This window comes from Rhea americana, unplaced genomic scaffold (genome assembly GCF_003343005.1).
Source record: "Rhea americana isolate MKP2758 unplaced genomic scaffold, rheAme1 scaffold_48, whole genome shotgun sequence".
NCBI classification, from domain to species: Eukaryota; Metazoa; Chordata; class Aves; order Rheiformes; family Rheidae; genus Rhea; species Rhea americana.
The window spans coordinates 3,721,611-3,744,012 of NW_028186623.1; the positions used below are offsets into that span (position 1 = coordinate 3,721,611).

The 22,402-nt window shown below is 47.3% G+C and overlaps 1 protein-coding gene across 1 annotated transcript in view; it reads right to left on the bottom strand.

Annotated features, from left to right (window-relative positions):
• The window catches only part of GRIK4 (glutamate ionotropic receptor kainate type subunit 4), a 138,984-nt gene that overhangs the window by 58,815 nt on the left and 57,767 nt on the right, over positions 1–22,402 (bottom strand). The window contains exons 2-6 of the mRNA XM_085316835.1: positions 19,734–19,898; positions 14,617–14,714; positions 10,986–11,151; positions 4,699–4,877; positions 822–875 (exon numbers count right to left, since the gene is read on the bottom strand). Of these exons, the coding sequence (XP_085172961.1) occupies positions 822–875; positions 4,699–4,877; positions 10,986–11,151; positions 14,617–14,714; positions 19,734–19,898 (662 nt within the window). The remainder of the gene's footprint in view (positions 1–821; positions 876–4,698; positions 4,878–10,985; positions 11,152–14,616; positions 14,715–19,733; positions 19,899–22,402) is intronic.

Consider the following 22,402-nt stretch of genomic DNA (forward strand, 5'->3'; position numbering starts at 1 on the left):
CATGATTCAGCTCTCGGCTTTCCTGGCAAACTCACACACACAGGCATAAATATTAATAGAAATTAGAGAATATGAGTATCATTTGGGCTTGGAAGGCACCTCCACTTAATCATCCAGTCCATCCTGCCACCCTCGGGTTTCCACCATCAGCATTAACAGGCAGGTATCTGGTCTCCCCAGGGGTAGCATTTCCCTCATCCCACTCGGCAGCCTGTTCAAGAGCTTTGTAACTGCTGCGGCAAGAGAAGTTTTCCTAATGTTTATTCTGAGTTTCCCCCTGCTGCTGCCTAAGCCCATTACTCCTTCTTTAGCACAGTACTCAGGGATTTAAGCACACGATCCCCCCATTAACGTTATTAGGAGCTATAAAACTAAATCACCGGGGGCCGTGCTGRAAAGACGTACCCTGCTCTGCCCGTCACGCTCGCGGCACCACCCCTTCGCTGTCTCGCAGGGCCGCCAGCCGCTGCAGCAAGAGCGCAGCTCTCCGTCCAGCCTGGCGGCTTCCAGGAGCCCACGCAACTCGCCGCAGGGGCTCGGAAGATCCGTTCTGCGATCGCGTCTACGACCGCTGCCTCGGGGACGGCACAGCGTCGGTGCTGCTACGCACCACCTCGCGCTCGCCTCCCGAAGGCCGGGGCAAGGCTGCTCCGACCTGACGTCCAGGTCCGCAGAGGGACCCTCCACCTTCTGCGCCCGCACCGCGACCCGCGCTCCTCCAACACGCGGCTCTGCCCACCGCTCTCACGGGCCGGGGAGATTAGCTGCCAGTGCTGCGACTCGACACGCGTACGGAAGAAGAGCTGAGAAAAACGTCTTACCAGATTAGTGAAGATATACGTGTAATAGGCAGACGCCATTCCCAGTTCAGCTGCCTGTGAAGGAGAGGAAAGGAGATTAGACCACGGACTGACAATCYTCAATCTCGATTCCCACAAGGCAGAGACTGGGCCACATCTACTTTTTCATCCTTATCACACCATACAAATGCTGCTGTCTTCTTACGAGCAGGGAAGGGTGGGACACAGCAACACAATTTGACCTGTGAAATTAAAGTCCCAGGAAACAAATTTTCAGCAGGACTGAACCTACCTCTGAAGTCTCCTCTCTACAACAGCACTGACAAAGCAGCTGCACAGGAAGCAGAGCCGCACAGTACAGAAGAATGGCACAGCAGTGCCCTGAACCTGCATTTCCAGACCCTTACGCTCAGCTCCTCTAACCCTGTGGCACATTTCACAAGAGCAATCAGCAATTTCTGCATTTGGCCCCAGTTAGCAGGTGCAATTAGCCAAAGAGAACACGCAAGGAAACAGCCCACTAAAAGTAAAATCTTTTGGTTTCCCTAACAGCAGTGGCTCGTTGAGACTCCAGCAAGGCGAGGAGATATCCTGAAGCCCACACCCAAGGGGAAAGTGGTCTCCAGAGCCCCTTGTGATGAAGAGTCCCAGTTTTACTATGTGTTATGAAGAAACTGAAGTTGGATAAGGTTTTGTTGATTGGTATAATTTTGTCTCCTGTTCAAATATCAAATTCTTTGTGAACATACTGAAGGGAAGCACTGGTCAGAAGAGCTCAGTGCTTGTCTCTCTTCCATGTAAACGCTGGGATGCAGGGAGCAAGGAGGAAAGAGCTCTTCTGGAGTTACAGGRAGGGGTAGTCATCCCAGCAGTGGGTTTCTCACATGCATCAGGCAAATGGGTGTTTACTGATTAGCATGAATGAAACTAGGAACTCGGACAGTTCTCCAGAATTTAGACAGGGTTTTGATGGCCTCAGAAATAGAAAGGAAGACTGTAAAAGYCCATGGAAATGCAAAGAAAAGGATAGTTTAAGCAAACAGATTTTTCTGTGAGATGATCTGTTCTGGAGACCAAAGACCATATCAAAGTGTCTTCCAAAATTCGGAATTCTCAGTACACAAGCAATTGGTTGTGGGAACAGATGCTCAGGAAAGTGGGGGATTAATCTGCAAATCTTTCTGAAATCAGGAGCCTATGTTTCATTGCCAAGCACAGCTGGTCTCAAATCATGCTTCCGGACCTTGGCAGAGAGGACTGCAGATCACCTCAGACCATCYAGAGGCATTGGAAGCGGGAGGACCAAGGGGAGCATCCTCCTCTTTTCCTTTTTTCTCCCTTTCTTTCTCTCCCAGTAGCTGGAGGACGGTGACAACGGAAAGTGAGGGAAGAAACAGACATAGAAAGGAGGAGGCCTGGAATGTATCTTTACCTGTTCCTTTAACTTTACCTATTTCCCTACAATTAAACGTGGTGGGCTCTGTGCTGGATGGACACATTGCTCTCAGAGGGGCTCCACAAGCGCTTCTGCTCTGCGCCAGCATCTTGTCCCCTCAGTGATGGACCTCTCGCTCACACTTGGGCTTTGCCCATCCCTCCGCTTCCATCAGTTGCACATAACATTAATTAACAAAATAAACGGASAGCATCTGCCACGCTAACGATAGCTGTGATGGCACACCCTGCAGAAGGGAAGAAAAAGGGTATTACATGTCTGCGAGGACCTCCTCCAAGGAGGACCTTCRCCCAAGGAGGAGGAGACTGGCTCGCCGCGCTGGCCCCCTCGGAGGGGGTCGGACGCGGGCAGCGCGGCGAGCGAGCTCCGGCCGCCCGGYGCCCGCAGAGCCGCGCAGCCCTTCTGACGCACGCTGCTGTCCTCCCCTTCGCACGGGCGGCAAGACGGAAACTGCAAAAGGTTTCGATCAAAACCACACAGCGACTCCACGGGGGGGTGAGCAGGGTAGCGAGGAGCCCCCGCAGCCTCCCAACAGCCAGCCCTCCCGGCTGCTGCCTCACCTCTAAACCACCACGCGATAACATCTGGCACCCAGGTCCCTGCCTTCTCCCTTCCTGGGGACAGCGATAACGTCAGCTCTGCCTCTGACCTACTTTGAAGTCGGTGCATTTGATTTCAAGGGCAGAAAATTAAAGCGAGCAACAAAGCGTCTCTCCCCGTCCATCGCTCCSAGCCGCTTACCCCTCCCGCTGGCAGGTGGGAAGCCAGGACAGGCTGGCAATCTGGGAAGCAACCGTGTGTCTCGAGACCATATGCGAGAAGCCGCAATTTCCCTCATCGTCCAAGGCCAGGAAAGGTCTGCTAATGCAGGCTTGACCAAAGGCACGTTCAACCCAACAGCACGTCTTCCTTGCCCAACCTTTGCGCTGGGGCTGAGGACTTCCCAGCCGTGACCTCACCCCTGCTCTGCTTGCCTCTCTATAGAGAAAATACTTTCCAGGTCCCCCAGGTGCAGGAAGTTCCTAGACAATAAACTTATTACTTATTTTCTGCCCCTTCCTGCAATCCTTCAGGCAGGAAGATTACATTAAATTTTCCAGACCTGCTAAAACATCTTGGCCACCTTTGACATCCTTATCGGTCGTGGCACCAGCACACTCGAGAGCGGGGAGGGGAGACCGCGCGTGCCGAAAGAGCTGCYGCTGCGCGACTGTGGCAAGTCACTATGGCAACAGACGGAGGGGACAGCCCGCGATTAACTCAGAGACCGAAAGATAAATCATTAAAAATAATAATAATATGAAAAATACTGTAGAGGGAGGGCTGAAAACCTGCCATCACCCCAGCCGGATACCACTCTCCAATTTCTCCACGTTTCACCCAGTCCGGAGCCCTGGGTGACCTCGCAAAGGTCCAGCAGCCTGTACTGAAAACCGGCTGGGAAGTTTCAAAGAACCGCTCCCCCCCCCCCCCAAAGAAAAAAGCAGAATGCTCTGGTTTTGTCTTCCTGAGAAACTGCTGTTTTGCGCAACTCTCCGCCGGCACCCGCTCCCTGCCCCCAGAGAACACCCTTGGAACGTGATGAAATGCCTCACTGATCTTGGCATTTTCAAACAGAACATTTGCATTTCTACCTTGAAATAACTGCTCATTTAGAAATATAAAATTACATGCAGTGAAGGAAAAAAAAAAAAAAAAAGAACCACTCTAATGGTTTCTGCTGGCAGTCAGCAGGGCTGAATTTGATACGTGTCTTTGAATGACTGACTCCTTGATAATGCATCCAGGACACTATGTGCAATGCATGCAACAGCAGCCATCCCATTCCATGGGCTGGCTCCACTGCTTCAATCCTGCCTTGATGCAGAAAAGAACTTCTTGTTCCTTCCAGGATGWGGGAAGCTAAACACACCTTTAGGCTCCATCTGGAGCTGCTGTTCAGTTTTGAAGGACTATCTAAAACAAATGCTAAAAACTGTGGCAAGAGACCATTTAAAATAAACATGATTAAAATAAAACCTCTAAAATAAGACAATAAAAAGAGAAGCAAAAAGTTAGAAATGTATTTTGGGGGTCAGAGGGAGGACAAAAAACTATTGCACTGACTGACTGATTGCAAAGTGCTAAGCAGCCTTCCATTCCTGTTTGATGGCAACAGGAGCCAGGGGTCTGCAACATTTAGAAATCAAATATATCAGGCTCAGAAGATTTATATCATTCCTTCTATAGATACAGTCCTGCAAAGAGAGAGTAAATTATTTTCCCCAGAAACTCCATCAATGGCAACTCCTCTCTCAGCAGAAACCACGTCCAGTGTTGCAGCAGGAATCTTTACGCTCTAATATCATACAATACCTGCACACGCATGCTCATGTATGCAAACAGTATCTCATTCGATGCCAGCAGCAGCATTTACAAATGTAACACTTGAAAGACACTTACCTTCTGCAAAATGATGTGAGACATGGAGGCGTTGGCGTGTACGATGATGGTAGCWGTTTTGTCGTCTCTGATCTCTTTTAGGAGGGGCGTAGGGTCCCGGCTGTCATCTAGCATCCGGACTGAGAGAGTATCCTTGGAAATGAGGAACTGGCGAAGCAACTTCTCCAGGTTTAAAAGGCCTTAAAATAAAAGGAGAAATAAAACAAACACTTTTTTAGATTGGATGGTTGGTTTAAAGAGCATCTCTCCGATGATCTGTGATCACCCTGGCAGGAACCAGTCCTGCACTAGTTCTGCACCTGTACGCTGAGAAGCAAGGGACTCATGGCTACAATTCAGGCTCATTCCTTGGGTCAGCAGGGGCTGGAAAAAGATGGAGTTTCTCCAGTTGTTCTCCAGCTACCTGAAAAAGTAGCCTTGAAGACCCCTTGGGAAGGGATAAGATTGCTGATACAAATTCCCTCAGGAACTCACAATTCAGGCATGTTCTCTGTTATCTTACTGCATGTGGGGGAGTTTTTCTGGTTATCACTGGCTGCTGGAAGATGATTCTTCCTTGTAARCCTTTGCATTACTAACTCCCAGACTAAGGGCTTCTGCAAGGCACAGCCTGATACATCCAGAGATCCTGGAGAACTGTGATAGGGAGATGTTCATTTCCCAGGACACGTGTCCCTGGGGATGAAAAGCTCAGCAGTGTGTCAGATGAAGCAGAAATCATTGTACGAATACAAAATTAGGTCTACATAAAAATAGCATTGCAACCATGAGTATAGTCTTAGCACAGTGCAGACTTAATTATGGATTAGGGATTCCTAGAGTAAACCCTTAAGCCCACAATTAAAAAAAAAACCCACGGAAGTATGTTTGGTGCTTCACACAGAAATCAAGGAGCAAAGTAGGAAGGTGCTTGCAGGCCAGCGGCTCAATCACTGGCAAGGTCTCTGAAGACCCGCTTTCCATCTCCACATCACATCACCCCTCTTCTCTTTCTTCCTTGCCATGCATCTTTCTGCTTCCCTGTATTTCCACTGAAAATTCCCTTGGGCGGGGCAAAGACAGCAGCAACCAGCCTCTGCATGAGTGAGACCTGACTTTCCTGGACTTGCGTTTTATTGCCTTTGGTATTTCTGACTGAAGTTTCTTCCTGCAGTTAGATAATTGCAAGGGCTCCTTCCAGTATGGCTTCTTTGATGTCTAATAAAAGATCAAAGCTCCTAATGCAGCTTTGCTTAGCCAAGAAAACATATTTTATAGTCTCTTCTATCCAGCTGCCTATTTTCATGTAGGAAATAACCTCCTCTGTCAAATATGATTGACCAAACAGGCCCCCAGATTTAATCATTAGTGAGATGCAGACAGCTACATGGTCACACACAACTTATTCCTACAGGAAGACAGTTCAAAAAGGAGGAGAAAAGTTGAATTGAAGGAAATCAAAATAGTGAACAGCAAAAGAACAGAACTGAGAAGAATCAAGGCCCAAGCTGGTAGAAGAAGAAAAGAAAAAAAAAAAGAAAGAAAGAGGAACTTCATTTTGAGCCAGAACTCTGCTCTTCACCTAAACATAGCTTTGACTGTATTAAACAGTTCATTCACCCAGAATGTCAGGGGATGGGGAAACAATACAACGCAGTGAGATTAGAGTTAGAGTGCTGCTTTCAAGGACTCCTAGCACTTCACAAAGGTAACAAAGCAATGCATTAAAAGGGATACATCCTAGATGAGCAGCCTCTTATTCACAGCAAAGAGTTTTTCAGCAAGCCAAGTTTGCACTGAGCTCTTTATAATGCATTGCCTCTTACCTTTCCCCCTTCCTACAGGTAGGAACTCAGCAGGGAACCACAGAAGCAGACATAAACAGGACTTCTTTGGATCACACAGACTTCTCATCTTTCTCAGTGGTGGGTGAATTCTCTCTGTGTAGAGGACACACAGCCTAGACCCTATTTTAAGGCTTTTTTTTGGTGCTAGCTCAAGTGAACTGCAAGTTTGGCCTAAACCCTCCATTTGATTTCTGTGGGTTTTATTTTCACCTTTTTCTACAACCTGCATGGGATCAGAAAGGTTGCTGTGAATAAGAGTACTGTGAATAACAAGYTTGCTTAGGGCTCAACCCAACCAACTGTGCTGCTGCAAAACTGCAGAAGACTAAGAACACTGTACAAACTSTATTCAATAGAAGCCTTAGACAAAAACAAAAAATCTGGTAATTTACCCAGCTTTTTCTCAGTGGTCTAAATTTCATGGCATTTTGCACTGTACTTCTTAAGAAGTGGATATTCAGGAAGGTGGGAGCAAAGCTAGATGCAGCTCCCCAAGTACCCATTACCAAACCTGAACTGATTTTAAGTCAGTGATGAGGGCTGAACAGACCTGCCCCACTAACTGATGCCAGAAACGCGTCATTAGAGCTGGCACTAAAATCTACAGGCYGAAGTCCCTAAGAACATCACTGAACATAAAATGTTTCTGCCCTTGGAGAACATTCGCAGGCAAACATCACGGTGAAACATGAGCTGTCATTCGGGACTGCTTGCACTGCAGTAGTTATGGAGGCCCTGCCCAAGATCATGGCCCCGTGTTGTTTGGCCTTGGATGACATGAAGTAARAACGAAAGCCACGCTATTCTGCAGGCCAGTTTGTTTGTAGGAGAAACTCAGATTCACACCATGCCTTGGCTTTCAAGGGGACAGATATTCATACTTAAGGGGTGGGGCGGTAGGGGAGTTTTCAGCTATTCTCTTTGGAAAGGGACCATATCCATTTTATTTCAGTCCTCCTAAAATAAAATTAGCTTCTGCTCCTTAATTCTGTGGGCTGCCTGTCTCAGCACGCGTTAATGATGCAGACTGGAAAGCGCTCCCTAGGCCAGCCRCTGAGGGTTTCGTGATTCACATCAGCCCTTCAGTTTTTGCTCCTTTGCCGAGTGCCCCCTTCCCATTTTTCTCTCTGCTGGTTACCTCTCCGGCTCTTTCACTGGCTGCTTCTCCTCCTCCCCACATCCCTGTATGGGGAAGAGCCCAGGTAAGAGAGCCGCTGTGGCCTCTGCGTTAAAGGAGGCAGAGCCCAACTGGTAAGTCTATAAACCACATCAGGTACAGTGAGGAGGAAAAATAGCCAGGGGAAAAAAAAAAGAAAAAAGAAAGAAAGAAAAAGAGAAATGTTTGATCTCTCCTCTGACTTGATGGAATTATCATTTGCAACACGTTAGATCCTACCTGTAGCCTCATCAGGCCTCCTGCTTGCAGCTCCTCTTGTCATGTGGATGGAAGACACTATTATGCGAAGAGATTCCCTTTTGTTCTGATGACAAGAGCACGTGAGACACCGCTGCTGACAGACTGACACTTCAGAAGGCTGCTTCACAGGCCCGACGCAAGCGAGGGCTCGCAGAACCCTCCTGGGAACTTTGAAGTACTAAAGCGAGGACCACCGTGTAGTGGAGAGCCTGGATCAGGCCCAGTTTGTCCGTGCAGCTGCAGCCTCTGCTGCTGGATGCCGGGGTTATGCAGAGGAGATGCCCAAGCAGGGGTATGCCCAGCACACAGGGGCAGTCTGCTGGGGCCACAGGTATGCCCAGAGGTAGGTCAGTGGTYAGAGCTGACCCATGGGAAGTCCTTACCTTGCTTCGTGGTCATGCCTGGCCGTTGCTCTTCCCTGCACGGCTATTAGAGCGAAGGAGAWGGGCTCCTTCTCCCTGAGTGTTGCTGGTGGAGGGGTGGCTGCAYGCGGTTTTCCCTGGTTCAGGCCCTTCACCCCAATGGTCCCTTCTGCTTTGGTGCAGCATAAGGAACGAGACAGCCAGAAGGATRACATGCCACTTTCCTAAGGCTCCTGATTACTCTGTTCAGGAGCAGCGAATCCAGGAGCAAAATTAGCGAATGCCATCAACTATCCTCATTCTTACACCCAACAGGATTGCCTCAAATATCTCCCTGTGGTCCTAGGGAACGCAGGAGCTTTTTGACTCAGTCCCTTGGTCTCTAGTCTCAAATACTGGACTTTTTCCCCCTCTGACAATTGGAGAGAGACAGCTGTTTACAGAGRAGCTCTTTTGATGTTTATCTATTCCAGTACTTGTCTGTAGTTGCCTCTTCTTGTCAAGGGATTCATATAAATGCACAAACTTTCATGTTAAGGCTTCAGAGCACTTCATAAACTAGTTAATTATTCCACAGCTCAGGGAAACTGAGTCACATAATCTTATTCTGTTCAGCATTGCATTACATCTGTGCTGGCCTAACTGCATTGACTTTTGGGGTCATTTTGTGCTTCTGCATCAGTCTGCAGAGGAAGAATATGACTTTTCACAGTGACAGTATGAGCCTAATGGGATAGATCTAGGAGTCCCATCAAGTAGCCTTGTACTTAAATCAAAACAGCTATGACTTTCTCTCCTGGGATTTAATTAAYAACACCCTTTAAAACAGGATTTCCTCACTGATGAGGACAGTTCATATGCTCCTCTGATTTATCTTCAGAAAACCATCCAAAAGCCTGAAGTGCCTCAACTTAGCTGTCTAAGGGTTGTGCTTAGTAGCACTATCCTAAGAAAAAATGAGGGCTTGCGCTCCCACACGAAGCAGGCTCATGTCTTTCCTGCATACCATGACAGTCACACRTTGCATTACAATCCTCCCTCAGTAAGGCCCTTACCGAGCATAAGGGACAGGATGCAYTGGCATGAAAGGCACCTGTCCCTCTCTTTCCCTGCATCTGGGAAAGAGTCAGGCTGCACAGCACATCCTAGACACTGAGCTATCCAGAAATACCMGAGTAAAACAAACTGGATCGATTCAATTAAAAGGATGTTAGTTTAATGCAAGCAATTAGGTTCCCAAGGTTTTTGACCCAGTTAAACGAAGAATCAAATTAATACCACGCTGCATTCAATGGAAGGCACCTGCATGTTTCAGCGTGTAACTGGGGAGGAAGCAGGGGTCTACGGAGATGAGATGATGTGTACGTGTGCTCCATGCCCAGCAGCAGCGTGAAGGCAGAACTGTGAGCATGCTGCACTGCAGGTGAGAAAACCCAATTATCTATCTTCCTCCTATCTATTTTTTTTCTTTAATGTTAGGGTTACACAATGAAAAATACCAGCACTAGAAGTAATGTAGGAACATTTGCATGATTTTGATTGCATCATTTTGGGCCAGGTCCTCTGTTAGGGTACATCTGAGCATACCTACTGAAATCAATTTCCTGATTTATATCAATTGAGGATGTGGTCTCCCCAGGGTGCATAAAGCAAAAGGAAACCTCAAGGACTCTCTTATTCCTCTGTCTCTGTGCAGAAGCCAACCACAATGCTCTGTGTTAGTAGCACAGTTGGCARTGCGGGTAGAAAGGGCACTGCCTTTCCTACGTATCTGGACCCACTGTCAGAGGCTGGAGGCGGCACGTGCTGCTAAGCTATCGCCAGTGTCCCCAGAGCTCATGCTGGATCCACACGCTTTTTCAAAGCCCCTAATCTAGGCTTCTTTGTATGGTCTACTCTAGTCCTAACGAATTTGACTACAGGATAATAAAATAGCTGGTGGGTAGTAACCACATCTATCTACACGCTGACCTTAAAAAACAACCAAAAAAACCAACAAAAAACCAACAAAAGCAAGCACTCTGCAAGCACTATGAYGCAGAGCCTGCGCCTGCCATTTTAGAAGAGTTATGCAGAGAGGAATATGGTCTTGCTGAGGTGAACACACCAGCATCCAGATGCTCAATTACTAGCAGATGTATGGCTGCAGAGCCCAAGAGGATGAGCAGCGTATCGACTATTAATCAAGTCCTGCATTTAGGTCACAAATTGCATGTGGGTTTGGGAAAGACACATTTCAAAAAAAGGGATGCTTGCCTAAAATAACCTTCAGAAACATGCTTAAGTCTTTTTTTTATTATTATTTCAAAAACCCATCTGTGCAAGCAAAACACTCTTCAGATTGTCAAACAGAAGGCAGGCAGTCTCTCCCCATCCCCTTTCCACCTCTCAAACACGAGCAACACCTCCATGTGGCAACAGGGTGGAAAACCTGCTCTGCAGGTCTCCACAGTTTCAGGCTGCTCTGAGAGAAGGGACCTGGCTATTAGAAATCAGCGGAAATGAACTCCCTGGTACGCAGCAGGAGGGAGCACCGGCCTCCCACTGTCAAACACTGCCTGTTCGGGGARTGGGACTGGCAGGACCTTCTCCATGGCAGGAGGCACAAACTACACAGAGGGAGATAAAACAGAAGGTAACTGGGAGCAGGGAGATGCTGAACCCAGCCTGGGAATTACTTACATTCCGCTTTGGCACAGATGAGGCAGGCAGTGGTGCAGTTAAAGAAATTCAGGATTCCTGCCACGGCCACACTTATGTCAGTGTTGCTGGGGTGGAGATTCAACGTGGTGAACCGCTGGAGCTGCAGCTTGAGGAACTCCTCTGGCGCCACTTTGAAGTGAGGAACCTAAGTGGGGAGGAGGGGAAAGAAAATATAATTAAAGAGGAAAAAGAAATAAAAACAAGTAAATCTACCATAAAGAACCTTTGGTGTGAAATGCTCAGCAGGCAGAAAGTGAAATACCCCAATAAAACTGCAGAAGAATCACCAGAGTGGAGAGAGGTGGGTGGGATTTGTGCAATAAGCAGAGGAAAATAATTATCACAGTAACAAGAAGCCACGGGAAGAAGTGGATCAGGAAGAGTCTTGCTGAGCCACTCAGAGAAAGGCAACAGGGGCTGTGATTACAGCACAGGAAACCATTTCGGATGAGTTCAACGTAATTAGCTTYGGTACTAATTGTAGCCAGGCCCACGTTTGATTTTGGGCTTGCTGCCTCAGTAAACTCGGAGGATGCTTCGCAGGCAGGCAGGCAGTTACACAGCCCRTGTTGGAGACCCCCAGATCGTTGCTGTTGGAATCCCAGGTATATAGATGATGCGCTGCAAATTCACCTGTGCCAGTGCTACCAATGTGTCGTCAGATAATTAGAAGAGATGAAGGGAAGAACAAGATGACCCTGTGCTGGTAAGGCTCAGGAGAGAGAGAAACAGATGCAGCAGCCAGAAGCTTTGAGCTTTTTAGATCAGCAGAGAGGTAACAGGTGGCCATACGGCAYGCAAGCTCCAATGGGACCATAAACACAAGTCCTAATAACACTGCGTTTGCCGTTAATAAATCAGAGCAGGAGAAGTGGGATGCTGTTTCCCAGGGAATACAGATAAGGTGGAGTAAAGAAGCACTGATAGCCAGAGGGCTTCCTCCAAGACAGCACTGCTGCACACCTGGGCAAGGAGATCGAGCAAAGATGACAGAGGTCTGGCCAAACAGGGAAAAGAAATACTGTTTTCCTTTTGCTGAGTGAATTATTTGGAAGAAACAGAAGACAGAGAAAGGAAAACATCTGCTTCTGTTTCATTAGAGGAGCATCAAGTCCTCTTCTCTTCCATTATCAGTCCTTCCAGAAGCCATCACCCCATGCCTCCCATCTCTTCCCTCTTGCAAAAGGCTGTTAGTAGGCTGTGATGGTTGCTTTATTGACAGCATAAGTTGTTTGGTTAGTAATAGGAAAGTTAAAGAGTAATAAGCTGCTATCTGCCTTGATTTCACTCTGCAGTCCTCATCTAGAGCCTATTAACAGGGAGGGAAGCAGACTGTAAGCAAAAGACAAACTTCTTTAACTAAAGCAGACAGGGCAGCTRCAGTACAAGCCTGCTGATCATCCTCGAAAGCCAGATGGAGACTGAGGCTTGCAGCAACCACTGCTAACAGAGAAGAGAGGCATGTAGACAGTGGCGAACAGCCCCCGCATCTACAGCTGCTGCCATCCCCTCGGGCCAGCTCCAAGCCATGAAGCCAGCATCAGCCAGGCGCAGAGCTCATGTTCAACCTGGCCCGACACAGGGAATGGGATTCCTCCTCCCTTCCAAGAGCTCTGTCCCAGAATAATGCCTCCATCAGACAGGAGGGAAGGATAATCTTTGAACCAACTCACGAGATACAGGTTTGTTTCACCATAGGCTCCTTGTGAACCTCAGGCCAGTCACTCCATCCTCTTGAGCCTCAGTCAAAAAACGTGGATACTCCTTAAGTGATGGATGTCTGCAAGTACAATGTCTCCGACTGTGTTGCTCTATAACATTTAACGCAATGGCACCAACTGATGCTACTGTGACATAAATCACAGGGAGTTACTGCAAGTTTATACCACCAGGAGGGCAGACGGGATCAAGCTCGAGAATCAAATACCTAAAAAGTGCACTAAATCCACCTTTCATGTCTGAAAAAATAAAGAGACTGATGAGATCAGAGACACAGACTGCATATGAATTTCAGGGGAAACACACTAGCAATCTGTTACTGCGCAGTTGTCTTTGCCTGGGATGGAGTGCATGTCTGGGACATTTAACTGGAGAAAGCACTATAAAATACACTCAGGAGACCCATCCTGCCATAGCCAAGAGCAGTAGGTCTAAAAGATCTCTTCCATCTCTTTAACACTTGTGATTCTTAGGGAACAAAGAACGGCACTCATTTGTGAATGCAAGCTATTTACTGTGCTCAGTTCCAGACACTCCCCCTGCTTGGAGGCTTCAGAGAGTCCACTAAACGGCTGAGAGATGTTATCTGGCTTTAAAGGGATGAAGTATGAGAAGAGAACTCAATTTCTTTTTCCCAGAGCAGCGCTAGATCAGTGTAAGATGGTTCAAGGCTTATAAAATATTAAATCAGGCACACAGCCTGGACACAGATAAAAAGGGTTTGCACTGGTGGAACAGCACCGGGCGGAAGAGGGGGTGTACCTTTCCAGGGAGACTCTACACAAGGTCACGTCACAGCCAGGAGCTTTGGCTTGGATTTGCACCTGCCAGGGCAGCAGAGGTTTCTGCACCTGCCAGACAACGGTGGGGATGGTTCAGTATTGGCACTGCATGTGAGGGTAGCTGAAGTAAAAGGTGATGCAGGTGGGAAAAAAGGAGGGCGGCAGAAATGAGAGAGGCAAAGGAAAGAGAAGAAGCTGTAAAAACATGGGCATTAATGGAACTTCAGAAGTTTGGACCAAACTATTAATTCTGAAGTGACCATTACAAGCCACAGCGGATCACGGGAAGGACACTGTATCTAAAAAGATGACTACAGTGAGCAGGGTTCAGTCCTCCACTTTGCCAAAGGCATCCTGGAGTACCACAGACAGGTCACTTTCCCTGCCCAGAATGAAAACGTCAGTGCTCTGCCTTGCAGCTGTGGCACGAGGACAGAATACACCGGGGACCACGTGACACTAGGAGATCATCCAAGGAGGGTTTGCAGAGCACAGATGGAAAGCCGAGGTGTGTGCATATAGAAATCATGACAGAGAAGCAAAATAGCAGGCTCGAACGAGACATGCAACAGGCAGACCCAGGAGTAGGGGAGGGCAGCGTACGGCAGAGCTGGAAGCTGTCACGGCAGCAGGCTGCGAGACTGTAGCTGAACCGCGGGACAGGAGCAATAGTCTCAAGACGAGACCAAAGGCTGCAGAAAGCCTGTCTCGGTGGGATCTGCACAGAAGGCATTGCTGCTCGGTGTAGTGGTAAATTAAAAACCTAATCCAGGCTTACTAAATCACCAGCAAAATGCTGAGTTCCTAGCGAATCCAGGCAACGCCCAGGAGGCAGCGTGAAAGCACTGCTGCCATGGGAGCTGCTCCAGAGCGCCGTCTTTTTGGAGGAACATGCGTGGATGGTGGGGGATGCGTGGAACGAGGTCAGGGTCTCTGTGATACCCCGGGCAACTCCGCTCCTTCCCCAGGCCAGCTGTGACCTGCCAGGAGGAAGGAGTCTCTGCCCCGCGTTATCACCTCCCTGTCCCTCTCGGCTTGAGGGCTTTGGTGCCCACCAGGAGTCAATGCAACAACACAGAATTACTCCAACATGGGACGTTTSCACTCACCTCTTTCTCCCCACAGATATTGCTGATGATAGAGCTCGAAGCTGGACTTGATGAAGGTCCTAGGACGCCTACCACCCCTTTTGGAAGAATCTGGCACACTGCGGGCACCACAGAGAGGAAACACTCATTAGCTGAAATGTCTTTCTCCTCAATTTCCAGTTAGCAATGCTATCTACAGTACCTGCCTTACAAAAAACAGAATGTCATCTCCTCCTTCACACAATATATTCTCCACCACTTATGTGCCCACTAAATCCCTCTAGCACTCTATCACTCTACTTATAATGGTCACCTGTTCACCTTTCCCCAGCCCTTCCAAATTGCACCTGAGCTCATCCCCAAGCCCCAGGAATCTTGTATCTTTGACTCTGAACTATGGTATCTCTCACTTTTAAAACATCCCTCTTCAGTCCTACCTGCTTTGCTCTAGGGACAAYATTAACTACAGTTCATGGAAGATGTTAAATGTAGCAGTAACCTAACTTTAAAGCATCATATTGCAGGAAACAAATTTGAATAAATTTATTCCCTCATCCTCTGCACAGCTTAGTGGCAATAATAAGGATTGCATTATTGTTTTTCTTGTCTTTTCTTTTTTTTTCCTGGCAGTAGTTAATCTTCTGGCTTCATGCCACCAAGGTTAGTAGAACAATAAAATGACCCTGACAAGATGAAGAAGTTAAATCTCTCCCCTCAAGCTTTGCGGTTTAAACTGCAATCTTTTTGGTTCTTTTAATTCACAGCACAAATTTAGCTAAGTGGCACTCCAAGAACTACCCCAGCTGGTGTCACCTCCCTGCTGGAACTCAAATCAACCACGTGGTTCAGAAACGCTCCGCTAGAGCAGTTTGCCTGAGCAAAGCCTTACAGACAGAGGCAAGAGCCTCTGAACCTCAGGACTCTGCAAGGGTCGWCTCCAAGGTGCGGGGCCCTTCCTTACTCTGGAAGATCAGGCCGCCTGCCTGGCTCGGTGCTGCCGTACACGTGGCTCCTTTCTAACTGGACAGCAGAAGCCACAGCAACAACAGACACGCACGGCCACATTTGCTCTACCATCCTTTCTGAGAAAAGAGGATGCCATGGAGCATAGGCAAGGCACCACAAGTTATCAGCCCCGGAAAGAGCAATGTCACAACATTTCCACGTGCAAAAACTCCCAAATCACTGTATCAAAAAGCTGACGTTTTGAAGATACTGTCCCTTTAATATCAAATGGCTGGTTTTGTTCCTGAGCATATTCCTTACTTTAGGACTTTGGCTTATATGCCAGACAAGCTTTTGTAATGATTGTAAAAAAGTTATCTAGATTCAACAGCTGGGAAAAGAAGCTAGAAAAATTCAAACCAAAACATATTTTTTGGCTGTTAATCATCAAAACAGTCATAACTGCAGGACATAGCAGGTTTTCTGCAGCATCTTCAAAGGAATCCAATGCTTGCTTTTCCTCTGCGCTTAAAAATTTACAGGCACTTACACCTCTTCAGTAGTTCTTTTCAAATAAGAGCAGCAGCGATTTGAAAGGTTTGCACTCTATTTCAGCAGCACTCATCAGTCCCTCCAGGCTGCACCCGACCCTTTGGTTTTCTGCATTCAGCATCAAGGAGGAAGGTGCTCTGGGTCCTGTTTATCCACAGGACATAGAGGCAAAAGTCCTAGGGGAAATTTTGCTGTGCATGCAGGAGAAAGTTTGTCAGACACTTTTCCTCTTGTCTCTGGTAGCCAAGAACAAAAAGTGGGTTAAGTAGTCATAGCAACAGAGTTGTAACTACTGTCAGAGAAAAGGGAACCAGCTTATCACTGCAAGGGTGAAACATCCAGTGGAAATGAGGAAAATGAATGGAAACAAAGTGGAGACGCCTGAGGCACAGCCTTAGACCATGTTGGCAGAGCTGCTCTTGTAATTCACATTTCCTATTTCAGAACATTACCCGATGCTGTTAGCCTCTACAGGCAGAGGTTTACCCCTGCTACCATCCCGCATCATGGATTCACACAAGCACTCGCAGGAATGTGGGAATGTCGGCCCTGAACCACAAATTCATCCCTGATAACTTGCATGAACTTCAGACAGCATTGACCAAGCAGAAAACCACAGACACTAGCGTCACTCGTGCCACGGGGGTCTGCTCGTATTTCAACCTGTGGATGCCACATAAGCAATACACTGTGCAGGATATATCCTTGCTTCCTGCTCAGCTCTGCAAGCATTTACACGAGCTTTCCCTGTACAAAGCAGGGCTGAGAGTGCTCTAGGGAGAGCATCCACCCATGGCACAGACACAGCGCCGTGTTCACCGCGTACAGCTGCCTGATACAAGGGCTTAAAACAGCAAGCAAAGACGATTCCTGGCTCTAATTGAAAATAAATGAGCGGGGAAGGTATGCAATTACCTTAACATTTCCACGACTCGGTCAGGACTCGGCTCTCATACTAAAATTGCCAAGTGCGCGACCAGAAGGCGCTGGGGACAGTGCCTCCCGCGGCGCAGGGACTGCTCCGACGCATCGCGCGGGTCCCAGCGGCAGCCTGCAGCCGCCCACCACCTGGAGCGGGCTACGCGAAACCCGACAGCAACGCCGGCACGGTCACTGCCACGGTCGCGGAGCGGACGGATCGGGCTCTTCGGAAGGTTTGCGCGAATAAACGGAAATTAAAATCCCCCTAATTGCTCACTCTAACTGCTGACCTGCCCCGAGATGTTTGGATTAGCAACAGAAAGCGTCTCAGAAGACTCAAATACATAAAACAACCAGAGACAGGGTGATAAGTGGAAAATCCRACCCCTCCCTGGATCTCAAAGGGAACGAGGCATTTTAGATAAAAACATGATTAAACAAACCATTTTGGTTATCTGCAAAAGGAGTTTAAACATCAAACACACAGAGAAAACGGGTTTCGCTTATAATGGCAAAACAGCTCTCCATATCCTTTCTCTAGAAACTCATTTCAAAACACAGTAATTTACAGATGTTGCTTACAGGAACAGACAATGTTTGTCTTCCTTCATATACAAAGTTGAAATAGCAAATCATGCATGACTGTGATTAAGATCAACTCATTTTTTACCCGCTGTAGGAATTGTGAATTTTGTGCTCCCCTAATAGTAAGATGCCTGAGTCAGTCCGGAAAAATAAAGAAGAAAGAAAAGGGAAAATAGCTCAACATTAAAATAAAAACTATCTCACAAAGACTGCTTCTTCTCTGAAAGCATTAATTGTATGTGAAAAATCACTGATGGGATGTAATAAGAACATTCCTCGCAACAGTCAACTAAACATACTAGCTGTGATATTTAAGATTGATTCAAAGGGCATGAAATTTGAGAACAATATTAAGCAGATGTGTAACAGCTTTGCAGTCACAGGTTAAAACATCTAAACTACCTTTATTAATATTACACGTAATAGCAAGTATGAGTGCTGTGTTAAAGCTGAGAAGGCAGCCATTTGAAAACTATGATAGCCTTGAAATCTAAGTTAAAGGATCTGATTCTCCTCTACTATCAGTGTAAATGAARAACAACTTTAGCGACATTAATAGCTGAGCCATGCAGTATCCAGATTTTTCTTTTCATGAGGAATACTTCAAGACACTTTTCCCCCTGGAGAAAAGGCAAAAACATAYTGTAAAATTTTCTCTGAAGTCTCACTTCACCAAAATCAAAACATTTTGCTCCAAATTCTAACTTTGACTTACAGAATATAAAAAGTAGACAAAACAAAGAAAATCGTCAAGCRAAAATTCAAAAAGGAAGATTGCCTCTTTCTCGGTTATCTCATTTCCATTTTTTCCCAAGACACCATGTCTGCTGAAATCAACACATCCTTGCAGAATACTTCACTCTCAACAAATTAGTATTTTTCTGCTCAAAAAATGTTTTGACAAAAAAATAATCCTGAACAACAGCACATGGGTGCGAGCGACAAAGAAATCCAGCTCAAGAGCTTTACCACAGCTCTGGGGTCACTTTGTTATCCGGCCTGTTTCCTGAGAGAGGTTAAATAATAAAAATGGTGCTACATAAAGGAGATTTATGAGAAAGGAAARGGAACTAAAAATGCTTCTGTTTCTCTCAAAGCTGGACACAAAAGGGCAAAGCAAACCAAGGAAGAAATTTCCTCCTTTCCTAGGAGGCTTGCCGGGAGATCTGGGATATTTTAGGGGGAAAAGTGGGAATGGACCTGGAAACATGCACACAAGGCTTTTCCTGCCCCTTCCGCCTGGAACAGCTGTCCTGGCCACCGAGGCCGGATTTACCCTCTTTACTAGCCGAACGCTTCCATAAAGGGCGCACGCGCTAACCGGAGCAGCGATCGGCTGCGGGCTCTGTTCGGCGAGTCACCCGAGACCCGCTCCCGAGCGGTGCTGAGCACCCGTCCGACTTCCCAGGCACACAGGCGCTCAGCACCGTGCAGAATCGAGCCCAAAGCTATGGGAAAAAAAACAAACAAAAAAAAAACACACACACACAGAGGACCATTTATAAACACAACATACTACCACAACTTTCCAGTACACTACACGTTATACAGACCTGGAACCAAAAGCCACAGGGAAACTAGGCTAACATCGCTGTTAYTTAAAATTTCTCCAGCTTTTTCAGGCCAATTTGTAAAAAAGAAAAACTTATAGCCCTCCTCTGAACCCTAAAGGTTGTCTTAAATGTTATTCTAAAGGGAAATAATCTTCTGGCAAGGGATTTTTCCCACTTGTGTGTAGAAACTACGGCTCCTGAGGGGTCTGCRAGACACCGACAATCAAGGTTTTTCACTCGTAAGCACATGGCTTGCCATATTGGGCCTCTAAAGGAACACCTATACTCGAAATCTGCTTGCACTGAAGGAATTTAAAACAACACAGAATGAATACTGCTCTTTCAAAAATAGCTCATTTCAATGTACACAATTTTAAACATGACTTAAAAATTCCACTTTGCGCAGACAAATCCACTGCCGGTCTGAAGTGCCGGAAGAGCCATCCCGCTTGTCAACATGCGGCATTTAGTGGGGTTTTAAAAATAATATAATCGCACTGAACTCGCCCACAGCGTCTCCCACCTGCGGACCGCGAAGCGCTGCCCGGAGCAGCGACGCCAGCAGCACGTGGCTGCACTTACTGGTTTCGGCCGTCTCGTATTCGCTGTCTCGCAGCAGCTCGAAGATGTCCACCTCCACTTTGGCTTTCCCCGCTCTGTCCGGCGCGCGGTTGATGCGGTTCTTCGCCAGGGTGATGGAGAGCCTCTCCCCTCTGCTGCACTCCATCGGGTCATCCAGCACGGCAGCTGGGGAGCACACGACAGCCGTCAGGTCCGCTCTCGCCYGCCGGCGGAGCCCCGCCGAGGCAGCCCCCGGAGCGGCCCCGAGCTGGGCACCCCCCCAAAAACCCCCTCCGCTCGTTCGGGCCGCGCGGCGCCGAAGCAGCAGGTCGGCTCTCGTAGCTGGAATATTTCAGGAAGCCAAGTGGGCAGCAGTGGGTGGGAAGGGACAAATATTTTTCAAACAGAAAGCACTTGACTCCTGAACTCAGCTCCTGGGCCTGCCCACTCAAATCTGCACTAGGCAGAGGCAGATAACGTGGGGTATTATTTTTATTTTCATTTTCTTGATAGAAGGCAAAAAAGAAACTGGAGGGAAGCATTAATCATAGTGTTTCTTTACGAGCTGGCAGGACTTTCTGCACCCCAGTAGGCTTATCCTTGCTAATACGAGATCTCATTCCAGCATGCAGCTATTCAATCTTATCCAGGGAAGAGCAGCATCGTTTTTTGTTGTGCATATTAGAAAGGCACCAATGCTCATCTTCCCTTTCCAAAGTCACCTCGAAGGGAGCGACGCCACTCAAAAGAACTGCTCAGGTGTAAACCGAGTCCCAGCTCAAAGCTGAATCAGGCCCTGCACTGCATAGGTTGGCAATGTAGGGATTAGTGGGGCTCTGTTGGTTTGTGTGTCAGGGAAACATGGAACGAACTACAGCAGGTGGGTGCCTTGTTAAAGCTTTGAAAGGCATCATTTTTCTGTAGAAGCTTTCCTCTTTTTTTTTTTTTTAAGGCAGAATAAAACATGCAAATCAACTGACAGCTGAAATAAAGCAAACTGGCTATTACCTGGAGGTACATTGCCTCTGTAAGACCAAAGGGTGAGAGCACAGACCAAGCATGCACATATTTTGAAGACAGCTAACCAGGACCAAAGTAAGAAGAAGTAATCAGCAAAGAAGAAAAAAAGGAGAAAAATATAGAAGCAATCCCTAGCTGTGAGTAAAGCCTCCTGATAATCACTCAGCTGGTTTTCCTGTCTCCATCACAGCAACCATACTGTTCATCAGACCCTCAGTCCATCCTGACTGCTAGCTTACTCTCTCCTTTGCACTCACCAGCTCCAGGRCAGGCAGCAGTGCTGCCATCTGACCTCAAGGGAGAGCAGGAGGCTCCTTGCAGAGCAGGAGGCTGAAAGGTTTTCTGTCACCAGGAGAATCTGGGCTGGGCTGCAGGACATGCACACAGCCAGTGAAGCCACTTGCTGGATGGTGACTCTGCTAATTAGYTAATCCTGAGCTAACGAGGCCACAGGGATGCTATGCTTCCAAGGAGGTACGCAGGTACAGGCATGATTGATGGTCTCTCGTTCACCAGTGATACCACTGTGAGGGACGGCTCTTTTTACAGAGTCTAATATCCTAGCAGATYTGCACCCAAATCTAGAGCTCTTTTCTCAGCCTCCCTCAGCTTGGCTCCATGGCATCTTCTCTCCTATGACACAGCTCTAGAGATGCCTCTCCCACAGGCTCAGCAACCAGGTATTCACAGCTCAGGCTGGGCTGGCAGGAGAGCCCCAAAATAGTCYGTAAGATCTAAAGTTTCATTTCACACACAGCCATTACTTTAGAAGGCATTAAGCTCCCCATCGCCTCATCTGAAACGTATAAACTGGCGGCGGAAGAGGCTCCTCATGGGCGAGCACATGGAGTTCCCAATAGATGTAATGGCAATAGTGCACAAGCTTACAGGGAAAGCTGGAGAAGACAAAAGAGCACAGCGCAAATCCAGCTCCAGATCTRTGCGTGAACACACGTACATGCGCACGCACGCAGGTGACCATGTGAACTGCTCGAATGAGAAACACTCCAGTCTGGCACACACTACCCTCACTGAACCTTGCTATGCTAAAACRTGATACAACAACAACAGAGTTTTAGCAACTTCATTATTAATTACTTGTTCCTGGAGTATTTGGATAGCTAACAAATCATCTTTGTTCATCTCTGTTCATCTCTTCTTTTTGCAGGTTAGCATTTGCTAACTTGTAAACAAACAGAGTTTGCTAGGAAATCCTGGCAGGATCTTACACACCTATAYATCGGAGGGCAAGGAGAGATCAAGGGAGATGGGCAGTGCAACAGAAAAAACCTTCTGCCATTTGGAGACAGATATTTAGCTCGACTCTAAGGACAGATATCTAAAAAACTGATTTTTGATCAATCCTGTATTTTATATAACTTAAGGTCTGTCAAGAAATTTACCTTGTGCACTACTGTTTGTGAATCAGAAAATAAATCACATGGAAAATACCTAGATATCAAATCCACYGGTTAGGCAAAAGTGGTCCAGGCGACCGTGATGTACTCTGCATCAGGACGTGTAGGAGTGCACTCCACAGTCAGGGACAGCCTGCCGGCTGGTGGGCAGAAACTCGCAGCCAATGAACCAGAAATTCTTTAACCYCTCTAAGTGGACTGATTGTAATCATCCGACCAGAGCATCTGATATAGCTACTACATACCCAGCAC